At 33.1% G+C, this 21052-nt stretch overlaps 1 protein-coding gene across 1 annotated transcript; it reads left to right on the top strand.

Moving 5' to 3' along the window:
• The first annotated feature begins 2972 nt into the window (after window positions 1–2972).
• Window positions 2973–20563, top strand: LRFN5 (leucine rich repeat and fibronectin type III domain containing 5). Its single transcript, XM_049612870.1, has 4 exons — window positions 2973–4357; window positions 7120–7832; window positions 14272–14315; window positions 20219–20563. The coding sequence occupies exons 1-4, from the start codon at window positions 2973–2975 to the stop codon at window positions 20234–20236; spliced, it is 2160 nt and encodes a 719-aa protein (XP_049468827.1). The 3' UTR covers window positions 20237–20563.
• The last annotated feature ends 489 nt before the right edge of the window (window positions 20564–21052 follow it).

Here is a 21052-nt window from a genome sequence, read left to right as displayed (position 1 = left end):
AGCTTACCCAGCTTATTTGATTACTGGGGTGCAAACGATGTGGGGTTTTTTTGTATGTTTATTCATTTATTTTGTAACTTTTAATATTCATACCAGAAGCACTATTTAGAAACAGGTTAAAACACAACAAAAATATTTTATATCTATCCACAGATATACAATTTCTGTTGTTTTCCATCCATTTATAAAGATTCAAGATTCTATCTGATACAATTTTCCATCAACCTGAAGAGAACATCCTTTATATATTCTTACAGCACAGTTCCTCTGGTAATGAAACTTACAGTTTGTTTCTCTCAAAATGTTTTTATTTTACTTTCATCTTTTATGGATATATATCCCACCCATATTGATGGACTTTCTTTTTTTCTTGCAACATTTAAAATATATTTTCCGTTGTCTCCTATCTTGCTTTATTTCCAAAATGAAATCAGTGAGGAGTCAGCTATTATTTTCATTTTGTTCAGTTTATCTTCTTATAATGTGTCTTATTTCTGTGACTCCTTTTAAGATTTTTTTTTTTCCTTTGGTTACCTGCAATTTGCTTATGATGTGTCCTGGTATAGTTTTCCTTGTTTTGAGCTTGGATTTCTGTGTTGTTTCTTTTATCACAAATGTGAAAAAATTTTGCCTTTATATCTACTTTATAGACTTCTGCGGATACTCTGATTATATGCTTCTTAATATTTTTGGCTTCTAAATATTTTTCCACAGGTCACTGAGTTTTTGTCCACTTTTTTTCCCCATTTTCCCCTCTCTCCGCCAGAGTTTCAGTATGGTTAGTATCTATTGCCCTGTTTCTACCTATAGGATAGCTGAAGTTCTTTCTTTGGATAACTCTCTTCTCCTGGTATTTTGCCTCATAAATTCAAGCCACCAGAGACTCTCTGCACTCCAGTCCATACTCTTCAGTTCATGTGTCATCTGGTTTTCTCTCCCTGTGCTATGCTTTACAAAGTGTGTCTGGAGAAGCAGTAGGGTTCATTTATTTTTTGTTCACGTTTCCCAAGGATCACAATACTGTGCTGCTTTTTTTCCAATGTGTGAAAACTATGGTTATATATATTTTTGTACATTTTTTTTTTGCTGCTTCTTGTGGAAAGGCTAGTTTAGTACTAGTTATTCTGTCACAAACAGAAGAGTAAGACCATTTCATTTGTTGAGACTGACAGTGCTTGTTCATAACAACCACATTAAATAGGAGATAAACTAGGTATAAAAGAAATCAAATCTATAAGAATATATTTTATTTAGGAAACTAGGTCTACTCTTTGTGGAAGAAGTCCATATTTTATATTTTCATTAATTAGAAATTGTGACTGGTTTTCTCCAGCCATTTTCATTGACATTTGAAACTACATGTAATTTACGAGAATTTTATTTATTTATTTATTTATTTATTTATTTATTTATTATTTGCTTAATGTTTATTTTTGAGAGAGAGCGAGTACAGGGGAGGGGCAGCAAGAAAGGGAGCCAGAGGATCCAGAGCAGGCTGTGTGTCTGAGAGCGGAGAGTTGGATACAGAGCTTAAACTCATTAACTGTGAGATAATGACCTGAGCTGAAGTTGGAGACTTAACCAACTGAGCCAACCGGGCACCCATAATTTATGAGAACTTTTAATTGCTTATGTATTAGTATTTTAATTTTTTTTAAGAGAGAGAGCATGAGGTGGGGAGGGGCAGAGGGAGAGAGAGAGAGAGAGAGAGAGAGAGAGGGAGAGAGAATCTTAAGCAGGCTCCAAGCTCCATGCCCAGCCCAATGTGGGGCTCGATTTCATGACCCTGAGATTATGACCTGAGCCGAAATCAAGAGTAGGACCTTCAGCTGATTGAACCACCCAGGGCCCCAGTATTTAAATTTTTGATGATTAATTTCAAGAACAAATACTTAAGATCAAATTGGAAAGTCAAAATGCCAAGATTTTTAAAATTATATTTGGATAAATATAAATGCATTAAGATTTTAAAAAAAGAAACAATGGAATTATAATTATAGTACCTTTTGGGACTCACTGTCAAGAATTTTGATGACTGCTTTTCAAAAATTATCTGTAAAAATCCAATTTTAGGGGTGCCTGGGTGGCTCAGTCAGTTGGGCAGCCAACTACAGCTCAGGTCATGATCTCATGGTCTGTGAGTTCGAGCCCCACATGGGGCTCTGTGCTGACTGCTCAGAGCCTGGAGCCTGCTTCAGAGTCTGTGTCTCTCTCTCGCTCTCTGCCCCTTCCTTGCTTGCTCTCTGTCTCTCTCTCTCTCAAAAATAATAAACATTAAAAAAATTTTTAAAAATCCAATTTTATATTATAAAATATTCTAATTTTAAGGAGCTCAGAGCATTTGTGGTGCATTTTTAGCATTTTTGTTTCTTAGAATAAGAGCTTTTATTTGCAGTTAAATTGTAATATGTTCAAGATAGTTTGTAAAGATGAATAAAATTTTATTAATGATTAATTACTTTCAAATACACCACAAAGTTAGCAATAACAAATATTGTCTATTATTGTTTCTACTCAGTAAATTGAAATGCTTGCAAATCGTTAAGTATATCTTTAATCTTTGAACTGACAAGATTTCTTTCAGGGTTATGGGGAACTTTCATGACTCCTACCCTCCAATCTTGGCTGAATGTTACTTTTTTTATGTGTCCATGGAGCACCCTGGACATATTTCAAAAATAACACATAATTTACAGAATTGTAATAACCTGTTGGTTTCTTTGTTTTCCCTTTTGATTTTAAATCCCACAAGGCCATGAATGGTATATTTTTTATCCTGGTGTCAATTGTAGCCTGCAATACAGAGTAGATATTTTATACTTGTTTGTTAAGTAAACAAATGAGTAAATTGTTTCTGTACTGCAATTTGCATCAAAGGATTATTCCAGTGGGAATGTGAACATTAGTGAAATGGTTGGATGCTAACACTACATTTTGTGTCTTTTCTTACAGGCTCTTAAATCTGATCTACAATGGAAAAATTTCTTTTTTATCTGTTTTTCATTGGCATAGCAGTGAGAGCTCAGATCTGTCCAAAGCGTTGTGTCTGTCAGATTTTGTCTCCTAATCTCGCAACCCTTTGTGCCAAGAAAGGGCTTTTATTTGTTCCACCAAACATCGACAGAAGAACTGTGGAGCTGCGGTTGGCAGACAATTTTGTTACAAATATTAAAAGGAAAGATTTTGCCAATATGACCAGCTTGGTGGACCTGACTCTATCCAGGAATACAATAAGTTTTATCACACCTCATGCTTTTGCTGACTTGCGAAATTTGAGGGCATTGCATTTGAATAGCAACAGATTGACTAAAATTACAAACGATATGTTCAGTGGGCTTTCCAATCTCCATCATTTGATACTGAACAACAATCAGCTGACTTTAATCTCTTCTACAGCATTTGATGATGTCTTTGCCCTTGAGGAGCTGGACCTGTCCTACAATAATTTAGAAACGATTCCTTGGGATGCAGTTGAAAAGATGGTTAGCTTGCACACCCTTAGTTTGGATCATAATATGATTGATAATATTCCCAAAGGGACTTTCTCCCACTTGCACAAGATGACTCGGCTTGATGTAACATCAAATAAATTGCAGAAGCTACCACCTGATCCTCTCTTTCAGCGAGCTCAGGTACTAGCAACCTCAGGAATAATCAGCCCATCAACTTTTGCATTAAGTTTCGGTGGAAACCCTTTGCACTGCAATTGTGAATTGTTGTGGTTGAGACGTCTGTCCAGAGAAGATGACCTAGAGACTTGTGCTTCTCCAGCACTCTTAACTGGCCGCTATTTTTGGTCAATTCCTGAGGAAGAGTTTTTATGTGAACCTCCTCTCATTACTCGTCATACGCATGAGATGAGAGTGCTGGAAGGTCAAAGGGCAACCCTGAGGTGCAAAGCCAGGGGCGACCCTGAACCTGCAATTCACTGGATTTCTCCTGAAGGGAAGCTTATTTCAAATGCAACAAGATCTCTGGTGTATGATAATGGAACACTTGATATTCTCATCACGACTGTGAAGGATACAGGTGCTTTTACCTGCATTGCTTCCAATCCTGCTGGGGAAGCAACACAAACAGTGGATCTTCATATAATTAAGCTCCCTCACTTACTCAACAGTACAAACCATATCCACGAGCCTGATCCTGGTTCTTCAGATATCTCAACTTCTACGAAGTCAGGTTCTAATGCAAGCAGTAGTAATGGTGATCCTAAAATGAGTCAAGATAAAATTGTAGTAGCAGAAGCGACATCATCCACAGCACTACTTAAGTTTAATTTTCAAAGAAATATTCCTGGAATACGTATGTTCCAAATCCAGTATAATGGTACTTATGATGACACCCTTGTTTACAGGTAAGAAAAATTAACCAGATTTTTGTACTTACCATGCACTCAATGTAGGGCTTGTTAATGTGCCACTGATTTGTTTTTTTAATTGGCAGTGCTACCCTGTGTTGTGATTACAGCACTCCGTTGTTTAAAGTGTGTAATCTAAGGTTTGTGAAAGGTGATCAGCTGTGGGGCAATATTTTGAATGGTGTTATTTTTAGAGAGTTCAAATTTATATTTAATATGATGCTTACTTACTTTCTTTCCCCTCATCTAAGAGATGTGACTATCAGAGAGAGAACAAGACTGATTTATTTTACAAATTCAAAAACATACCAGAACTTACACATCCACATGAGTGTTCTTTCCTTCAAGGAAGTCACGTTGGGAGGCTATACCATTACCCCAATGATGCTGGCATTGCTCAAAGCACTTTTGGAATTATCTTTAGAACCTTCGTCATACTATTTTGAATATCCTCAGTGGTGGCAAATCTTCGTCTTTTGAGGGTGAATTTGAATTTTGGAAACAAGCAAAAGCCATTTGGAGCCAAGTCTTATGAATAAGGTGGGTGATCAAGATGGGTATTGCCATTTTTGGTCAAAAATAGGATGTAACTATAAAATAATGAGACTGATTTTTTTGGGTGATTGAATAATGTGCATGTGTATTGTTTCATGTACACTGGTTCTTAAGACAGTTCCAAAGAGAGTTTATCAATATTTTGAGCAGTGAAAGTGTCACTAGAGTTAAGTATGTAATCTCCTCATAACAACTTTGATAGAGAATTTGCATCTGACTATAGGCTTTCTGGTATGTTTTTCTAAAGTTCAGCCTCATTGATTTATAGTCACATCTTGTCCAGTTTTCAGTTGGAAATATACATTTTTACCTCTTCATAAATTTCACTCATGATAGACTATTATTACTCCTAGGACACGATGCAAAATCATGGTTTTGAAATATACCTATATATATATGTGTGTGTGTGTGTGTGTGTGTGTGTGTGTGTGTGTGTGTATATCTTCAACCTTTTCTGAAATGAGATCAGCTCAATTCTTACATACTCAGATGAACTCTTGAAGATAATTTGATTTTCATTCATGTATGGAAATGAGAGAACTTTTTTTTTTTTTAAATGAGCATGGACTGGTAGAAAAAAACAACACTGGCCCAGCTAGCCATATGATCAATTCTAAGCAAAGTTCTACATGGCTGAGTTTTAATTTCCCCATCTTTAAAAGCAAGAGATTAAAGTAAATGGTTTCTAAAATCCTTCTCATCACTAAATGTATGGTCATGTAGACTATGATGCATGCATAAAGTAGTTTGTCCTTCTCATACGCAGCTCTTTACCTAGGCTATCCATTATGTATCCCTTTGTCAAAGAAGAGTGTACATCTCTGTCCCTCACCTTCCTGTAGCTAATATATATATTAACTTGCCTCTATCTATCTATCTATCTCTATATATCTATGTATCTATCTATTGCATATATATAGATGATATATGCAATATGTCAGTTTCTAGTTTCCAAATTCTAATATTTTAATCCTACCATGACAAGTAAATTCTATATGACCTTCAGAAAGTTGCTTGAATTTCATGACTGCAAAGCTTGTCATGAATAAAATAGTAATGATGCCTACCTCATACAATCGTTGTAAGAATAAAATTATGGTGTTCAAGAAAAAAAAGAATAAAATTATGGTATATATAACATGCTTAGTAATGCCTGGTATTTATCATGCACTTACTAAATAATAGTGATTTTAATCAGAAATAAATACTCTGGCCTAAAAGTCACCTGGTTCATTAGAACACATTGTCTAGGTTGTATAACAGATTACTATTACCAAGGTTTAAAATTTTCTAAAAAATTTTTTCAGAGAAAACATATAGTTTCAAGCATTTTTTTTTTCTAAATGAAATCTCAGTTTAGGTCATATCTGGTTGCTACTAAAAAAAAATGTGGGAAAAAAAAGCATCCACAGAAGAGTTTGTGATATAATGAATTTAGAGATGTCTGTAATGTTTATCAAACTTTAGAAACTGTGTTCTGAAGGTAATTTCATCAGCCCACAATGGACAGGACAAAGGATTTATACTCTGGTCAACAGCATTGCCCTGTTCATGTTTTTAGGATAATATTACTCATGCATTTTCATCAACCTCATTTATAGATAAAAACATACTGGGAACCAAGTGTTGAAGACAAAAGAAGAGGGCTGAAATGTGTAAATGAAGTATTTTAATCTTAGTAATTATCTTAGTTATTAAAGATAGATTTACTGGATACCATTCCATAGCAGCTTATAACTGATTTGGAAAATAAATACTCTGAAATGCATTTCCATTCTGGTTTCTAATGTGATTGTCAGTGTTTTCCCTTCCTTCAAATTGGCTTTTAGTCACAGAGGTGTTGTAAGTGCTAAATGGATTTGTTTAGTAGTCAGATAATGTCACAGTCACACCTTTCAAAAGCAATTTGTCATAAATGATTTTTTAGCAGTGGCTTTTGTTAGGAGTTCTGCTTTGCCAAGCAATGTAATTAGTAAGCTTGTCAAGGCATGGCACAGGCACCATTAATATAATGCAGAATCCAACAATGAGTCTTAATCATTTTAACTAGGTAAATGTAAGATTAAATCATTTCCCCATATTTCATATCTGTTATAAGTATGCTTATCTTAATGAATCCTGAAATGAAACAGAACTGAAGTCATAACACCTGTGTGTTTATATGTTTTGTTTCTTATATTAACGCAAATTCCATTGTCCCTCAGAATGATACCTCCCACGAGCAAAACTTTTCTTGTCAATAACCTGGCTGCTGGAACTATGTATGACCTGTGTGTCTTGGCAATATATGATGATGGCATCACTTCGCTCACTGCCACGAGAGTCGTGGGTTGCATCCAGTTTACTACGGAACAAGATTATGTGCGATGCCACTTCATGCAGTCCCAGTTTTTGGGAGGCACCATGATTATTATTATTGGTGGAATAATTGTAGCATCTGTGCTGGTTTTCATCATCATCCTAATGATCCGGTATAAGGTTTGCAACAATAACGGGCAACACAAGGTCACCAAGGTCAGCAATGTCTACTCTCAAACTAATGGGGCTCAAATCCAAGGCTGTAGTGTAACGCTGCCCCAGTCCATGTCCAAACAAGCTGTGGGACATGAAGAGAATGCCCAGTGTTGTAAAGTTGCCAATGACAATGTGATACAATCTTCGGAAACTTGTTCAAGTCAGGACTCCTCTACCACTACCTCTGCTTTGCCTCCTACCTGGACTTCAAGCACTTCTGTGTCCCAGAAGCAGAAAAGAAAGACTGGCACAAAGCCAAGTACCGAACCACAGAATGAAGCCGTCACAAATGTTGAGTCCCAAAACACTAACAGGAACAACTCAACTGCATTGCAGTTAGCTAGTCGACCTCCTGATTCTGTCACAGAGGGGCCCACATCTAAAAGAGCACATTCAAAGCCAAGTAAGTTTCTCACTTTGCCTGCTGAGAGATCCAGAGCAAGGCACAGGTACTCCCTGAATGGAGGAGTAAAGGAATACTATTGTTATATTAACTCACTGAACACACGTGGACTGTGTTCTCAAAGAAGCAGGTCTATGAATGCCATGTTAATTCAGTCCCACAGTTCTGATGGGCATAGTGGAAAAACAACTCTCAAATTCTGAGTGGATATCGGAAAGCACTGTGTTACCTAGTATTTCTTTTTAATGAAAAAGTGATTTGAAAACTCACATAGGAAATTGGAATTTGAAATTCCAGTTTTGTTTTTCTGATACATGGCTACTAGAGCCAAGATGTATAAACCTTCCAGGTATAGCTTAATACATGAAGGTAATATATATGAAATAGTTAGGGATAAAACGTGACAGAGCAGCAGTGCCTTCTATTCTAGGGCTGGCTTCCAGGTTCTACAATAGCAGAACACTAAATAAAGGTTATCATCAGACAAAAAATGTCTTGCCTATATAAATAATGATATTTTCTCCACTCTTACAAAGGCTCACTCATGGCTGATAAATATTTTTCAATGAGTAGATTGTATATTTTTTTCAAGGACAATGGTGTTTCTTTTCAGGCAGATATTATAAAGAACAACTCTGTGTTGTTACGGTACTTAAAATACTCAATAAGTCTATCCAGACAGTGTTAACATAAGTATGCTTCTAAACAACATTCTTGGTTCAGGTGCCTTAATGGTCTTATGGTATTTCTCACCCATGCCATAGCTTTATGCCATAGCCATAGTGGGAAGCAAAAGAAAATGCAATTGATTTTGCGTTTATCAAAAAAATCTAGTTCAGTTTTATGTCACATGCCACAATTTTATATGCTGCTACCTGGGCATGTGAAGGTGTTTTTGTTCATTCGGTACACATTTGCAGAATGAGTGAATTTTATGTTTTTCTTAATGTAAGTTAAAAAGAGAGACAAAAAAATAAGACTGCCTTATCAAAGGAAGGTTTATGTTTATCACTAAGTAAAATAAAAAAATCCTTTTAATGGAATTCTTATTACATTTATAAGCAATATAAAGGCATTGCTCATTAACCAAATGGTGATTTCATTTTTCCCTTCTGCCTATAATTCTCAGTTGGAATGTTCCTCTCTTAGAGTAAATGTATTCATTTTAACCTAAACCTGTGATGAAATTTAATTAGATATCATGCAGCTTAGTGCATCATTAAATCATGCAGCTTAATTTATCATTAAAAATGTTTAAATTTAAGGGCACCCAGGTGACTCAGTCAATTAAGTGTCCGACTCTTGGTTTTGGCCTGGTTCATGGTCTCAATGTTTGTGGGATTGAGCCCCATGTTGGGGTCTGTGCTGACAGTGCAGAGCCTGCTTGGAATTCTCTCTCTCCTTCTTTCTCTGCCCCTCCCCACTTTGTGCTCTGTCACTGTCAGAAATAAACATTTAAAAATTTTTAATTTAGTCAGACAATAATGTTGCTTTTTGATAAATGGCATTCCTGGACATTCACTGAAATCAAGGTCTATAGATAAATGTTCCTATTTACTCATTGAAAGTCTTACATTCTATGGCAACTTGATGGTAGTTTTTTAAAGATTGGTAAATGGAGGTTAATATTAAGAGGTTTCTTGATGTTTGAAGTGGGAGGTTGAGAATGAGGCTCATGTGAGAACCTTGCACAACAACAAAAAAAAATTAGCCATAATATAATAAGATATGTATTTTATTAATATAACATACTCCATGAGAGTAAGTTAAACACAAAGTTTATTATCTCTTACAAATCATTTTAAACATTAAAACACAGATAAGGAATGGTAGTCATTAGTTTAATTTCCTTCTACTAGAGGCATATATAAAAATGTCAGTTAATTTTAACTTGACAGAGGCACACCTTATACATGATTTATCATGATTACATTCAAAAGCAGGTAAAATTAAAGCAGTTCAAGATTATTCTCCATGCAAGTCTTGAAAGAAATTATCTAATGTGCTAGTACCAACTTAGATGTTTCATAAATGCCTTCTTTGCCCCAGTTCCCTTTCTAATGTTTGCCTTTCACATTTCTAAAGTCTAATCAGCTTTCATGGGTCAGTTGTATAGTTCTTTGAGGAATAAATGAGATTACATGTGTAGTTGTATTTTGTAAAATCAAAAGCATTACTCAGAGCAAAGTGTATCTCCCGCACAATTTCTGTAATCATGCTCTGATCCCAATTTAACATTTCTAATTAACTTCAAATAATTCTTCAAAAGGTGCTGAATGACAAAAGCATATCACTTTTCCCTTTCTTAGTTTTTACCTACATGGTATTAAAAAGTCCAGAATATATAAAGGCTTTCAGACTTAAAAAAATTAATCCCCAAAAAGAAATCTCTGGTATTATGAAGGTTACGGTCAAGGGGACTCTGAAATCATGCATAAAGGCCACAGTGTACTCCAAGCTACTGATTAACTTATTTTATATTTTTCATTTGCCTGTATTTTTTAAAATCAGTTCCCTGCTTATGTTTCAAATGAAACTTTAATTAAATATCTCTTATTTCTTATAAACATTTAGAACTCTGTAACATCTAATCATGTGAAATTTATTCTGTTTGACTAAAGCCATTGAAACCATTTAATTTTTATTAGCTTTACAAGACTATTTTCAGGGTGTATTAACCAAATGCTTGAACACTTGTTTTTAGAAGCGTTGAGAAGGCCTTATGTTTCTGCCTTTTCAAAAAGTTTATATTTTGAGTGAACAATGAGAGATTGGCCTATCAAGAGGGTCAAATGTTTTTGTTTACAACTATATGAAAAACTTTTCCACCAGGGCAATTTCAGTGTGAAGTGACTGAAAAATAAATCGTTGGGATGGTTGGAGGTGATTAAAGGTACCTGGTATAATGTCTGAAACACAGTAGTTACTCGAGTGAATGAATGAATAGATAGATAAATAAATGAATGAATGGGGCCAGAGACGAAGGTGCAGTAATAAGAATTTTGATTATATGCACAATGGAGATTTGTGATCTGGCTATTTTATTACTATAAGCAAGAAATTCTATCTCTTACTATTTTTCTTTCTGTTATTTCTTGCATTTCCCATTTAACCAGCTATACATATGCAATCCAAAGCATATGATTTGCTGTTGTTGATTATGTATAGGTTGTATACATTGATTTTATTTCTTTGTTCTCAATTACTTTTTTTTTTTTTTTTTAGCCATTCTACACTGTGATTTCAGGTTGTTCAATATGAAAACTAACAAAAAATGTATTTGTAGATATTTGCTCTAAACATTTCTCTTTAATTATACGTCTTCCTGTGTTGTTTTTTGTTTCTTTTGGATAATTGTCCCCCAATTCAAAAATGCCCCCAACTATTATTAAAGTAAGTCTTTTGATTTAATATATGTAATTTCTGAACATCACAAAAGGATAATGAGGCATCCAAAGCTTCCTCAAAATCCTAAGTGGAAACAAAGTTTGGTTTGATGAATATCATTTATTTTTACACTACAAAAAGATTAGAACAGAGGTGCATTAAATAAATAATTTAAATTAGATACAGTAATACCTTCATGGTGGCTAATTTATTTCCTGAATTATTTTTTAAACTATTAAATGCAGTTACTTAGGTTGAGGTTATAGCAAGTATTTTATGCTTTCAGACAGTTGATTTTAGGAGCTCTGTAGATATATTTTACTAAAAATGTTTCAGAATATATGTTGAGAATTATTATAAGCTATTTATAAACATAATAAATCTATTACCTGAATGATACATGCTTTCTCCATAAGAATTGAAAAATAAAAAAAAAATTAAATGTATTCCACTTATCTATAGGAATCTCTTTTTAGCTTTTCTTGAGAAGTGTTTCCTGCTTCAATTTAAAGCACTCAGGAGGTACTTACTTCCAAACTAAATTTTAACTGTTTTATTTGCTTGTATTATTACTAAGGAGAAACTATTTCATTTTTAAAAGTAAAAACCTAGAGCAATTATCACAAAATCCACAACAATTGCCTCTTAGTTTCTGAATGTTACTATTTCCCCCGTGTTAGTCACAATACTAAGCTTAATAATAATCATTTAAATGCCAATAGTCTAAAAAATGCCGAAAACATAAAATATCTTACTGTGCACAGAATTGAGAAGGTAAATGGGACATTTTTTCAAGGATTGAAGATCTGAACCCATTTTCTTCTTGGTGTGACAAAATCCTACTTCTGTTTTATGATGCTAAGAAAGCACTATTTACCATATTAAACAGAATGAAGACTACTTAAGCTTTCCCTTGCTCAGTCTTCCCTTGTGTTTCAGGAGGCATCCAGTCTTTCTTCTTTAACAGTGAATGTGAATGCTTCTGCCTGTGAGTGTTTGTGGCATTTTGGGGAAAGGACTTCGGCACAGAGATAGGCTGGATGGGAAAAGGATTTTTTTCTTATCCTCCTTAGTTGATGATGATAACCATCATCATTATATAATCATTATTATTATCATTACTATTATTTACCTTATAATGTTTGTGAGTTAAGTGTCCGTTGAGTTAAATTTATGGATAAGAAATAGCTTGTTTTTAAAATTTCATACAGAAAAGGAAAATACCCAAAATGTATGACAGGAATTTTGTGATAGTTTCAGAGCTCTGTCTTTTCAGATTACTCAGTCCTTTTCCTCCCATACTAGAAAAGTGCGTGCTGGAACTACAAATACATTGAGTTTTGTCAAGTTTTGGGTTGTTTGTTTGCTTGCTTTTTGCAACAAAAACAATCCTTGTCGCAGTACAGAAGATCACTTAGTAGAGGAAGAATGGTAAAAGTATTACTGTGATGGAGTCATCCTAAAAATGTGGTATTGTCTGAAGTGAGACATATATAACTGGGAGTCTGTTTAAGTATGAAATTAACTTATTAAATTATAGTGTTAATGTATTTGCAATTTTATCAAATATTACAAATAGTCCATGTAGCAAGTAGTGTACTATTGTCTTCTGATTTTGTCAGCTATTTCAAAGTCAAATTTAGGATCTAAATTTAACCTTGATAAAACACATACACAGTATATACTTATGTATCTAATATATAGATATACTAATATGTGTGCTTATCACATTAATCCATTAAAATCAGAATTTTGCGTCCTGCAACATGGATTGTAATTAATGTAGCAAAATTATATTTAAATGGGCTGGCTACCAGAGCACTTATCCCAGAACAACTGCACAAACTATACTTCTTATTTATAAGATTAAAATGGAATATAAGCTCTCTAGTAGAAATTTATTTTTCTGAACTTCCTAATGATCTCTACAACTTGTCTAATTTCCTCCACTCTTTTCAAGAAGGTTACTGTTCATGAATTTTAAAAATTAGCAAAAATTTTTTTCAAATATATTCAGAGAAGGTCATGAAGTCCCTTTCATTTTGTGTCTGGAAAGTGGATGTACGATTGATCTTGCCTGAAACATGAACTAGGTAGATATTGTGATTCAGCTCCAGAGTATGTCCAATAAATTATTCAACTAACATGAGGGCTTATGAAATAGATTGTGTTGGCTCTACCATAATGTAATTTACTAAACATTTTTTTCCTGTATAATGTGAACATGTCTTATTATTGTTTTAATGTAAAACCTAATCTCCAGAGGCCATTATAAATTTCTATGAATATTTGTGTTTGAGGTTCTATAAAAAATATTTTGTACTGTTCTCTTCACACTCACCTCTGAACCCTGAAAATAACTTTTTCCTGATTTTTTTCTTATCATTGTGTCACTTCTTAATGACTAGGAGTATTTGTTTAAAAAGAGAACATTTGGAAAGAAATAGAATGTGTGTTATGCAGGGCTATGTAATGGTATTAAACACTTACAGCCAATTGGAACATACATGTGGACATGTAAAGACAAAATGTTTACATATAGACCATTAGTGTTTTACACGAAGATAAATGGGTACTTCATAAAACATGATAGTATTTTGGGAGCTATTGAATAATGATTATCATAAATGATTATTTAATAGTCTGCATGTTGAACATGGTGAAGCTATGTTTCCTATTTTGGATTCTCTTCCTTGGTGTATCTTTTATTATTAATCATATGCAACTCTAGCTGAAATGTTAACTTTGAGTAGGGAAAAATGAGTAGAAGCCTGATTCTCTTCCTGAACTCTTTCTGGAAAGTTGCATTACATAATTTCTCACTTTAGCAACTAGGACAATATTTTTAAATTTCTACGTATATATCAGGAAGTAGTCATAGACAATTATAAAGTCAATTGCAATTAGTCCAAGAACTGGTAAGTTAAAAAAAATTAGATAAATCTTTATTAAGAGAAATCTTACCAAGATTTCAGTAAGAAGAGTTTTAGGGTCTGTTTCTTAAAACTTGAATTTGTGTATTTGTTTATGACACTGAAAATTTTATTCCCAGATGCTTTGCTGACTAATGTTGACCAGATTGTCCAGGAAACACAGGTGAGATTTTTGTTACCTGTCTCATAATTCAGCACTTAAGTGGGTATATCCTGTTATAAATAAAATTTTAAATGTTTTTTGCAATTTTATTTAACTCCTTGAAATTTTCCATTAGAACTTACTCAATGCTCAATGATACAAACTAAAATTCAGTTTGGTTAAATGGATTTCCAGTTATTAAACTTCGACATATTTCTGGTTAACTGAACATTTCTGATTCATACTGTAAGAATAAAGGGAATACTAATGTGACTTTGGAGTCACTCTTGTAGTTAGTTATCCATGATATAATGTGCATTTTTACAAATATTTCCCAGTGTGAAGATAGTAACTTATTAAGAATGTATTAACTCCTATCTTTGACCCCCATATCCTAATTGGAACTGAAATGATACATTATACCTTACTGACAGTGGATGAACACAACTGTTTCAGGGTTATCTAAAATGAATGAAGCCACTATAAAATGGAGCAAAAGGCTACATATGAAATATTCATGGTATTTCTTTTGTCAGCAACTGATTACTCTTCTGTTTTTTTTTTTCCATTTGTTTGTGTGTTTGGTTTTTTGTTTTTTGGGTTTTTTTTTTTTTCCCTTTTTGGAAGTTTCAAATGAGTATTTGATTCCTGCATTTTAATTGGATCAGAATGTGTGCTTCCAGAGTGGAATAGCACTTTAACAATCTGTTCACACAGCTGGAAGCATCAGCCATTTGCTTAAGTTTTGGCACAGAAAAAATATTCTGCTTTTAAAAGTTCTAAAAAAGGCCACTGATTTATTTTCTAGTAGTAAAAATAGGGCCTTGTTTTTGTTTTTGTTTTTTTAACATTTTGCATTTAAAAAAGAATAACTTGGGCAATCATTCAGGGTTTCCCCTAATGAATTCAACTCCCAAATCAAACACTTTTTCCTGCATCATCCCTTTAGTGAGTTCAGGATCCCATTCCCAGGTTGCAAAAAATAAACAGATGACACTGGAAACAATCAATAGCAGAGTGTGTGGCACATACTCTGAGTTCTATGTTGTGTCCTCAGCTGACCTGCGTTAAGGTGCGTTGTATCATCAGCACCCAGCAGTTTGCTTTCTCATTCTGAAACTCTCTCCCTCTCTTTCTGCCTCCTTTCCTCACCACCCCTCTCCTCCTCTACCCCCGCCTCTGGCTTCCAAAAATTCATTTATCATGTAACTTTGGACATCTAGCTGTTTTGAAAGAGAATATCTTTAGAAAGGAATTAGAAAGTAGACGGTTAATCTATCAGAAGCACAATCCAGAAGGGTGCTGAATGTTATATAAGGATTGGAAGAGTCATTTTTCAATTATGAATTAATTTCCCAAATGTTTACATTTCACAGGACATATTACATAGTATTGTGTTTATTTATTTCACTATGTTATTAGAAGTCGAATTTGGATAAAAGTAATTTCCTCGGGAGTTTGCATATTTCTCTAGATAGTACAGGTTTTGCCAAGGAGATAAGTATGTAAAATTTCCAATAATGACTTTCTTTGTCCTAAAGTAGTTAGTATTAATTACAAAAACATTCAAAAATCTAGAAAAAATGTAAAAGTAAATACATATCTGTTAAACCTACCATACCATTATCTAGTATATAATCTTTCAGTGATTTGTCATTTCTACGTGAACTGAATTCATGTGTACATATGTGTGGCATGTATTAGATTTATATAATGAATGTGTATATGTGGAATATGTCACTCTTTAAAAAAAATATTCTGAGTCTTTCTTTAGTTCCCTTTATGAAACAAACTGTCCTAGAAACTTTTTTTCCGCTTTGGCTATTTTTTTTTTTTTTTCCTATAAGCGTTACCAAGAAAAACAAATCCACAGGCAAAGAATAATTTTAACAGAATTTACTGGCAATAATCATTCACTCATAAAAAAAAAAAGAGAAAAGAAAACTCCTTGCTACATTTCTGTTATCACATTGAAATCACTGTGAGACTGCAGTGTAACTAGTCTTGGTACTTACGTGGTAAATGATTTCTGCCATAGCCAGACTATCATTTCTATAACTGTCAACACATCCAGTGAAGCCCCTTCAAGGAGACTGACCTGTGAGCTTAGTCTCCTCATGGTCTTTCTCGGCTTTCAGCAATAGCTCACCCTGGGTGGGTGGAGTGAGGTAGAGCTGGCAGAGATGTCTGGTGCTCACAGCTTCCCAGCTCTTTTTTGGAGTGGTGGGCGGCGGGGAGGAAGAGAGATGAAGGGATATAAATTTTTATTTTAAGTTTACATTTCCTGCAGGATGGTAACAAATGCTGTTTACTACCCAAAGGCAAAATTTAAATTAAAATTCTACGTATGTATATATACAGTAAAAGTAAGCAAGAAACAAACAAAAAACACCCTAGAACACATTTTTTGTTTTTAATATAACAAAAATGTTAACCATGGCAACCATACTAAATTAACTATACCACAGTCCCTCATAGAACATCAAACTCTAATAGGAAGGTACATGGATGACAGAAAAGTTTCATCTAGTCAGTGGTTTAGATGTTCCTCATACTGACGTATCTGCTAAGAGAATTTTTCCCCAAGGATGAAGAGTTATTACATGTATTTCATTTCCATTAGCAAGAATACACCCTATGCCAAATTTTCCCCTTAAGACCTTTACTGCATATGTACAGAAATAGAGTGAACATGGAAAATAACTAGTATATGACGTATGATCCTTCTATAATAAACTTTTAGGATTCTAATCACACTAAGACGAATTGACAGCAAAGGGAAGAGGAGTCATTGATAAAACTGGTGATAATTACATGTAAATTGGCACTCACATATAAAGTAATCTTGTGTTTGAAAAGATTGTTATACTTCAGATAGAGTAAAACAATTGATATGCCATGTTTAGAAGTTAAAATAGGAACAATTGACTAGTTGCATTTATAATGAAAATGCCTTAAGTAAACTTTTCTTTAAAAGTATTTGGCAAATTCAAACCAACAAAATATGTCCGTGGTGTGTGTGTATTTGTGTGTGTTAAGTATGCACAAGAAATTCCCCTAATTCTGCAACTGCTTGCACCAGCCTTTAAGGTAATAGCTTCCTGATTCTAATTAATTTGACTTCTGATTGTTCTGTTTAGTATCAATTAAGGTATTTAACCGATTTACACTTTATCATAAAATTCCTGCTACAGATGCAATAACCGTGATAAGAGTTCAGTTCTTTTATGGAAAGTATTAAGATATAAATGAATAAAAGTTAGTGATGCTGATTGTAAAGAAACAGTGACATTTTAATACAGGCTTAGGAAAAAAATATGAAATAAGAGCAAAACAGCAAAGCAAATGTATATTTATGATCCAGATATCTTTCCAAAGTTATTTCCCAGTAAAAATGACCAATATAAAATATTTGCTTCTGTAACTTTTCTTTCCTATGATATTCCCTTCAAATGAAATTTTTAAAAATAAGAATGATAAAACAGGCACATATGCACATATGTAGAAACCATTTAACTATTTTTATAATAATTAAAGCATACTTTTGACATTAATTTGAATGTTACAGTATATAAGAAAAAAATAGAACCCTAATGTCAATAATGACTTCTAGAAATAATTTCCTTCTTGGTTAGATATCCTAACTATACAAGATAAAAATCATTCATAGTTCTTAATTGCATTCTGAATAAGGGTAGTAACAACATTTTCCCACAATACATTCAAATCAGGACATTTTTTCTTCTCCTAATATTGGGGTAGCTTTAATTTCCTCTTTTCTTTGTAGTACTGTTAATAAGACTATCTGTCCATAATATTTGCATGATATCATTTCACTGTTAAATAACGACCATTACCAAAACATCCTGAGCCTATCTCAAATTCATTGTTGTTAGTTCTTATAAAATTTTAACATAATTATTATAGTCTATTTTGCTTTTTTTCCCTTTGTGATGCTCTTGTAATTTGGTGCTCATATTTAGATCTTTATGGAATCATTGTAAGAGTTTGCCTATTGATAAGTAAAAAGTGTTATTTTTAATATCCTACATATATGTTTTTATTCAGTTTCATATTATGTGATCATTTCAATAATGGTAGTAACTTCAGGGTAGGCAAATTCAGACCATAATTTCCAAAACTGCTAATTGTCTAATATTTGAAATGAACAGCTTTTATAAAAGCCATAATTTCATAGTTTGTTAGTAATGTTTTATGTAATTTGGAAGTGAATCAAAAACTCTTTAAAATATGTAAGCTTATACAATCATTAACTTGATATTAAAATAGATTCTTTATTCTGGAAGGGTTTATTATTTCTAAAATCAAACTAGTTATACTGCCCACTATTTTTCTTCTAAGTGTATTGTGTGGTTTTTATATTACTACTTCTGCGAACTTTGGTATGGTACAACTACATCTTTTTACTCTCAAAAGGGACATATGATTGGAAATACAAACAGAAATAAATTCTCGTAATCCAATTTCACCAAAATAAGCAAGCTATACTGTGAACCCAATAGATATGAATTTAGATATAATCCCATTGTAATTTAAAGTGATTTTGGAATGTTTTTCTTAGAACATTCCAGATAAACAATGATATCTATATGTCAGTAGTTTCCAAGGTAGTTATTTTTTATAAATAGGTTTTACATCTATTACCTACTAACAGTGTTCAAACGTTGTGTAAATCTTTTGTTAAATAATTTTCAAAAATTATTGTTTATACCAAAAATAACTTCAACTCTGTAGATGAAATATTTTTCCTTTTTTTAAAAAATGTTTTATTTTTAAGTAATCTCTACACCTGATGTGGGGCTTGAACACAGAACCTCGAGATTAAGAGTCATACACTGGACCAACTCTACCAGCTAGGCACCCCCAGATGAAATATTTTCTTAAATAAAATATCTCTACAGTATTTTCCTACCTTTATCACATCAAGTGTGTTCTGCTCCAAATATGTTCTACATCAGCATTTTGATATACAATATGCTTCTATATTTCATGATTCATTTGTGCCATGCAGTTTATAACCCGCAACTTGTAAACATGTAGTTGTTTTTGAATGGCGAGGAGAAAATTACGTCTATTTCATATTTATGAAATTATATATTTCTCAAAAATTCTTTTTCATCTCCATCAAAGATAGAATTTATAGGCATGTCTTAAATCTATGATACTGAGAACCCACATTAGAGGAAAAAATTTTACTGTTTGATATTTAAATATTTTTTATATTGTTTTACTCAAAATTATATTAACTATGGATTGTCTTTCTTGTGCATTATTGTCATTTTACATATTTATTTGTTCTGTGGGTAAGGAACTAATTTATGAAGAGGAATAATAGTCTTCACTGACATTTCATGTATAATTAAATTTTATAAAATTTCAATATGATACAAAACTCTCAACAGACTATACTTAAAAAGTAGAGATCACTTAGGTTTTATGTGTGATGAACAAATGTGATCTAATATGCTTATAGTTTTAAAACCAGTATGATTATTTATTAAAATTTAATGGTATGCACTAATGAATACAATTATTATTTTTTCTTAATTGAGAATATAAATGTGAAAAACATAGTAAGGGAAAATGACTTCCCACAATTTGCCTTTGACTTGCATAACTATTTAGGCTTAATACATTTAGATTTCTTTTTAAAATGAGACTCTTTTATATATTCACCAATTTGAAATTACCAAATAACATTTTAAGAGCTGATGTGCGTGTCTAGATAGTTTTTAGGGGTGTATCTTGTATTTTATGGCAAAAAACTCCTGCCTAGGTACTTATAGTTCAGTGACTTCTAAATTGCCAGCACAATGATCTTATTACATGTGTATTTTCTCTTTGTTTCTTTTTCTTTTTCTTTCTTTCTTTCTTTCTTTCTTTCTTTCTTTCTTTCATTTTAGAGGCTGGAGTTAATCTGAAGAGCACTACTTCTTTCTCTCCTGAAAAAAGTTGCCACTGATATTTTTACTGGATAAAATTTAAACATGTTTCAATTCACAAAGGCCAATTGTTGAACTGGTGTCCTAGAAGAAATTGTTCACAGGAGCCGAAGCAGAAGTCTCTGATGCTGGTGGAACTGGCTCTATCAGACCATGGTTCATCCTCTTTTAAAGCCAAATTTTTTTTTCTTCTGGCCTACAAGTACTTTCTTTTTTTTAAAGAAGGAAAGAGAAAAGCCTACACTGGCATCGAGTTCTGTATCAATCCATGTTACATTGCCATCCATGATTTAAGACTGTAGAATCTTGAATAATCTATATCACTTTAACAAATAAATGTTTTACTATGACAGAATTTGTACAGTGCCTGATTTGTGGAAATATCAGTTGCTTCAAGAATGAATGGTGAAATGATGACTGTAAGAACTAATAATACTATTTTACATTTATGTAATGCAAAACCTTAAGGAATCACAATTGCTTTATAATACTGGAACTATTTCTGCCGTGACTGAAGCTCACCCACGTCTGTGGGAGACCAGTACAGCTATTTAAAAAGCTTTACAGCAGTTTTATGCTTCAGTGTAAGACAGTGATGAGGGATCTCTTCTCCTAGTGGAACTTCAGAAAGCCTCAAGGTAGGCATGTATGGTAATTAATCCAAATTGATGCATTGCTCTTCTGGAGAGCCAGAGCAAAGAATTTTAATAATTTTAGGCCTTATATTTCATGGTAAGTGCCCATTTCTCCAATTTTACACAATTGCAAATAAAGAAAATTAAGAAGTAAAGTAAA

This window comes from Panthera uncia (assembly GCF_023721935.1).
Source record: "Panthera uncia isolate 11264 chromosome B3 unlocalized genomic scaffold, Puncia_PCG_1.0 HiC_scaffold_1, whole genome shotgun sequence".
Lineage (NCBI taxonomy): Eukaryota > Metazoa > Chordata > Mammalia > Carnivora > Felidae > Panthera > Panthera uncia.
This window is presented reverse-complemented; position numbering and strand designations above follow the sequence as displayed.